The following is a 6,195-nucleotide window of genomic DNA, read 5'->3' on the forward strand; positions in this document are numbered from 1 at the left end:
ACCACAAGGCCCCTGGAGGGGCAGAGTTTCTTCGAGGTTCACAGAGTCGATAAGTTGAGCCAACAGAAGCAAAAGAGCCAGAAAACAGCAGGATTGGCCACAGAGCAGGACCTCCTCCACGAGGTGGCCGTGTCAGCAAGTAGTGATTCGGCAAAAGTGCATGTTCCTACGCATTTTTATTTCCTAAATCTACGCAGTTCCTCTCTCTCTCCCTTGACCCATATTCTCGGGCCACCGTGGGCCTGGGTAAGGACAGGCATTTTGAAAAGTGAAGAGTGTCGAAGTCACATTCGATCGCCAATGGGGCTTTGTTGAGAAAGAAGCGCAGGAGGAGACGTAGGCGAGGGATCCGGGAGGAGGTGCCCCGCGGTTACCTGGCGGGGGTAGAGACGCGAGGACGCGCGGGCGGCTCCCCGCAGGCCAGGCCGGATCTGAATTCAGGAAGCCGGGCACAGCCAGGGTGTCGGCTACTGACTAAGAAACTGCTAAAAATGGTAGGTGGTAAAACACAGCACGGCCTGGCATCGTGGCTGGGGAAGGAAAGAGGAACCAGACCGACGCCGAGCGAAAGCCGGGAAGGCTGGTGCGAGGCAGCGCGCAGGCCTCCCCGCGCCCGTGTGCAGGGGTGGGGCCCGGCGGGGGCGGGCGAGGGGGGCCCGGGCCCCGGCCGCCCCCAGTCCGGGCCCCTTCCCCCACCCCCGCTCAAGCAGCCCGCGCCAGCCGGCCCCACAGCCCCCGCCCCCTGCCTGACCCCGGCCCCGGCCCCGGCCCCGGCCCCGGCTCCGCGAGGCGCGCGGGCGCGGAGGGCGCTGCAGCGCCGGGGCCCGGACACCTCCCAGCGCGCCCGCCGCAGCCCCGGCCCCGCGCCCGGAGCCGTCCCCGCCCGCACCTGGCGGCCGCGCGCCCCTACCTTGCTCCTTCAGGCTGGTGATGAGCTGCAGCTGCTTCTCCTCGTCCGAGCTGTTCATGTCGGCAGGTGGGGCCGGGAATAAAGGCAAGGAGGGAGAGGCGAGGGGTGCAGCGGGGGGGAGGGGGAGGAAAAGCAAGCCGCGGGTGGCGTGCGGCGGCGGCACTACCCGGAAGTCGGGTCTGCTCCCGCTCCTCCTCCTCCTCCTCCTCCTCCTCCTGGCGCCGAGCGCGCGAGTGAGATCATCCCCACGCACCTACTCGGCGGCCGCGGCGGCTGCACCTGCGGGCGCGGAGGGCGGGGCGGGCGGGGTCCGCAGCCCCGGGCGGGAGGTGGGGCGGCTGCCGCGCCGAGCCCTCCCCGCGAGGATGCCCGGGGCGGCGGGGGGGGGGGGGTGCTGGGAGCCGCGAGGGTGCGCCCCGCTCGCTGCTGCACCCCTCCTGCGCCCCACCCCTGGACACGCGCGATCGGGGGGGCGGGAGCAGCCGGCCTTGGGGCTGCGGCGTCCCTGGCGACCGCGCGTGGAGCGCTGCCGTGGGCCGACCCTCGCGGGCCCCCAAGGGAGGGCGGGGCGTGGTGGGCAGTAAACACCAGTTTAACCCAGTTCTCACCCCGTGGGAAATCAGCTGCCCGCAGGGGCCAGCTCGGGGGACGCGGCTTGCGCCTTGGAAAGCTGGCGGGGACCGAACAGGCCAGCCCGGTGCGTTAACGCCTGCAGAGCAAAGGAGGGCGGGGCAGTCGGCGGACGGCGCCCGGGCCCGGCGGCCTCCTGCAGCGGCGCGGCTCGGGGGGTGGTCCGAAGGGGGGCGCATCCTGCGGCACGTGGGCCGCTCTGCGGGGGCAGCACCTTGACCTTGGAGAGGCCGCCGCTGCGGGCTGAACGCCGGACGGAGGCCCCCCAGCCGCCGGGCAGCAGAGCTGGCCGAATGAAGCCCAGCATCTGTCCCACTTCACTGCGCTCTGCACGGTTTAAACCCGGCTCCGGGTTAGACCCTGACCACGAGAGGTGTGGCAGGCCCGGCACACATCAGAACGGCTCTCCCCAGGCCCCAGTTGCTGGTTAGTCTTTGGTCAAGTCTCCTGACCTCTTCCAACTCCCATCTAAAGAACGGGAATGATACCATACTTACTCTCCAGGAAGATACAAAGCACCAAATCTACAATTTGACACACAATAGGTGTTCTTTTTTTCAAGATTCAGATCACAGGTCAGGAAAAAAGGGGTTGTGAATGCTAAATTTAAACTAAAACGGGCATAGTTCTTTTACACTGATCAGTAAGCATCCAAAATAAATCCAAACTGAGTTAGACCCACTGCATAGCTTGGTTTTTCTCACTAACAAGCCCCTACTGTGGTTACTACACCAGCACGGTGCTTCTGCTCAATACTCACTTGCAAATGTCCAACTCCATTTACTGAAGGGGGTCTCTCTGACAGTGGGGGAGGGGACTGGAATAAAGGTAGTTGCTGCAACCAGTATCTGCCTGGTGCGCCTACTAAATTCTAACTAAAACTTTGAAAAAAAAAATCATAGCTCTGCTTTCTCAAAAAAAAAAAAAAAAAAAAAAAGGTGACATAATATTTTTAGGATGGGTGATTTAGTGGCAGAATGACCCAAAAAAGGCAGCACAGTATTTTTAAATTAGAGTGAATTGGAATTTTGAAAATTCAAAAATAATTTTGGTATGGTGTCTTATTATCCAATCCTTTCCCTAGTTTTTCATGAAATAGTTTAGGACTTGCAGATCAACTGTCAGGAAAATCAGCAAGAGATTAACCGAAAGGCCTTTGCCCTGAGATTACCTGAGGTTATAGCTTAATCTTCAAAGATAAAGTGCCAGGAAACATGAGACAATTCAGATTCAGCTATGACAAAGCATGAATGATACGTGCTGTTGCCAGGTATTTTGTATATAGAGAAATCATTTCTTTTTTTAAAAGATGTTACTTATTTGAGAGAGAGAGAACAAGCAGGGGAGAGGGGCAAAGGGAGAAGCAGTGGACGGCAAGGAGGGAGCCAGATGACAACAGACAACAATGTGGGACTCCATCCCAGGACCCTGGGATCATGACCTGAGCTGAAGGCAGATGCTTAACCAACTGAACCCCCCAGGCGCCCCAAAAGAAATCATTTCTTTCCAGAAAAAAATCAAGACATTGGGCAAGAAATGGCCACCTGGTTTTTGTAAGGCAGCCAGGAAACCTGTTAAACCTGATCAGTCACCCTGATTGCTGGGCAGTGTCCAAAGACCTCTTCCAAAACTACCTGATCAGAAATATTTTCTCATACTCAACCAAATATCAGGACAGTGCCTATTAAATATTTGAGTTAATTCACAAAGTTCTGTTATTTTAATGGCTGATTTAATCATCTACTCCAATTATACAGTAATTAGGTATCCCTTTTGGAGTTTAAGAATGAGTTAATTAATTATCAAATCTATAATCAAATTGAGTGCTTTGGTCCCTGGCTTAATCTGAAGCCCCTTGAAATCAATCCTGTTTACCTTCCCTGAAATTAAAATAGCCTTCTGAAATACAATATGGTATTATCTTCAGGGCATGGAATGAATTATTAGGATGGCTATTAGAGTCAATTATTGGGATTCAGATCTCCCATTACGCTATGGTTTATTTATATGATATGAATATTGATGGAAAGGATAGAAGTGATATAATTAGTTTTTGTTCTGCTTAATAATGCACATAGGGATTTTTGTTGCAAGCATCACAATGGAATTATTAACCTCTATATAACATATAATTAAAAGTCTTTTAAAAATGTGTATATATATATATATATATAGAGAGAGAGAGAGAGAGAGAGATGGAGAGGACAGACTTTTAAAAAATGAATTGGAAGAATATGTACCAAACTCAGGATAATGGCCACCACTAGGAGTAGAAACAGGCCCAAGCAGTGAGGAGTAGAATGAGAGCAGTGGTCAAAAGCATTTTCTCTTTAATGCTTATTTGCATTTTCAGGAAATAATAAATTTACATGATTTATGTAATCTTTTGAAGTATACAGATAAGATCAAAATAGAACATGAAAAAAAGGTTCATTTTCTTTGATCTAACACCATTTTAGGGAATTATCTTCAAAGTCTTTAGATGTAAAGCTATTTATTATAATATTATGATATAAAATTGATAGCACTATTATTTAACAATAAAAAGAAATAAAGTGTACATGCTACAACATGGGTAAACTTTGAAAACACTATGCTAAGTGAAAAAAGCCAGTAAGAAAATACCAGATATTATATGATTCCATTTATATAGAATGTCCAGAAGAGGCAAAAGCCATAGAGAAAGTTGAACAGTGGTTGTTGAGGACTGGACAGCAGCGGGGGAAATGGGAAGTGGTTGCTTAAGAGGTATGGAGTTTTTGTTGGAGTGGTATTTTTCCAAAATTAATTGTGATATTTGCACAATTCCATGAATAAATTAAAAACCACTAGGACTATAAACATTATACACTTTGTATGGGAGAATTTTATATGTGAATTACGTCTGTTATAAAAACAGATTTTCAGAGGAAGAAATGTTTTACTTCAATACACACATGACTCTACTAAAGTTTCTTATACAAGTATTTTTCATCTTTCAAATCTCACTATATATAATAATTTGTTCCAAGTTTTTTTTTTTTTTTTTTTTTAAAGATTTTATTTATTTATTCATGATAGTCACACAGGGAGAGACAGAGAGGCAGAGACACAGGCAGAGGGAGAAGCAGGCTCCATGCAGGGAGCCCGACGTGGGATTCGATCCCGGGTCTCCAGGATCGCGCCCTGGGCCAGAGGCAGGCGCCAAACCGCTGCGCCACCCAGGGATCCCTGTTCCAAGTTTTATTAAACATTATTTCATATACACTTTATCTTGTACCAACATAATCTACATATTTATTCAATCCCATTCCATTACGTCAAATGAACAATTAACCATTCTCAGATTCATAGATATTTGAGGTGTTACTAATTTTGTCTCTTTATAAATAGTACAGCAGGAATATAAGGGCTATGCCAAGGCATGTCATAGTCAAACTGTTAAAAAGTAAACATGACACTCAGGTCTTAAAGCAGCCAAAGATAAGTACCTATTACATTCAAGAAAACAACAAGAGTAATGACAGACTCCTTATTATTTAATGTTGTAATCATTAAAGAATTACAACAATATTCAACACTCAACAATGTAAAATTCACAATATCCAGCATCTAAAAATTAGAGTAAGCAAAGAAGCAGAAAAATATGATCCATGATAAGCCAGTGAACAGAAACAGTATCATGTCTCATAAATGACAAAGATGATGAAATCAGCAGACAAGGACCTAATAGGCAAAATTATAAGTCTTATAAATATGTTTAAGATATATCAAAGATATAAAAGGAAACATAAACAAGATGAGGAATCCAGGAGTTTTAAAAAATATTCTAACAGAACTATAAAAGATAAATATAAGAAATAAAAAATCCGGGCAGCCTGGATGGCTCAGCGGTTTAGCGCTGCTTTCAGCCCAGGGCGTGATCCTGGAGACTCCAGATCGAGTCCCATGTGGGGTTCCCAGCATGGAGCCTCCTTCTCCCTCTGCCTGTGTCTCTGCGCCTCACTCTCTCTCTCTCTCTATCTCTCTCTCTGTGTCTCTCATGAATAAAGAAATAAAATCTTTAAAATAAAAAAATAATAAAAAATCCTACACATATCATCAGGGAGGATTTACTGCAAATTAGATAATACAGATCAATGATCTTGAGATAGAACAATAGTAACAATCCAAAGTAAAACACACAGAACAGGGGCACTTGGGTGGCTCAGTGGTTGAGTGTATATACGCCTTTGGCTCAGGGCGTGATCCTGACGTCCTGGGATCAAGTCCCACATCAGGCTCCCCATAGGGAGTTTGCTTCTCCCTCTGCCTGTGTCTCTGCCTCTTTCTGTGTGTCTCTCATGAATAAATAAAGTCTTTTTAAAAAAATTAAACAAGCAACACAGATCTGGAATACAACATCAAGCAGGTGAGCACACATGAAATTCATGGCCCACAGGGAGATGAAAGAATGCTATATGAAAAAATGTGATTTTGGGGTTTTTGTAAAAAGATGTTATATATTTATTTGAGAGGGAGAGATCATAGTGGTGGGGAGGGGCAAAGGGAGAGGGAGAAGCAGATACCACCACCACCACCACCACCACCACCACCACCACCACCCCACCCCTGCTGAGGAAGCCCAATGAGAGGGCTGGATCCCAGGATCCCGAGATCACAACCTAGGCTAAAGG

At 47.9% G+C, this 6,195-nt stretch overlaps 1 protein-coding gene across 2 annotated transcripts in view; it reads right to left on the reverse strand.

Annotated features, from left to right (window-relative positions):
- SHTN1 (shootin 1) overlaps positions 1 to 1,114 on the reverse strand; it is a 96,501-nt gene extending 95,387 nt beyond the window's left edge. The window contains exon 1 of one of the 2 annotated variants that reach the window (XM_025467358.3): positions 911 to 1,114. In XM_025467358.3, the coding sequence (XP_025323143.1) occupies positions 911 to 968 (58 nt within the window). In that variant the 5' untranslated portion in view covers positions 969 to 1,114. The remainder of the gene's footprint in view (positions 1 to 910) is intronic. The other variant, XM_049103599.1, reaches the window with a different exon arrangement.
- Between the last annotated feature and the right edge of the window lie 5,081 nt (positions 1,115 to 6,195).

This window comes from Canis lupus, chromosome 28 (genome assembly GCF_003254725.2).
Source record: "Canis lupus dingo isolate Sandy chromosome 28, ASM325472v2, whole genome shotgun sequence".
Classification (NCBI taxonomy): Eukaryota; Metazoa; Chordata; class Mammalia; order Carnivora; family Canidae; genus Canis; species Canis lupus.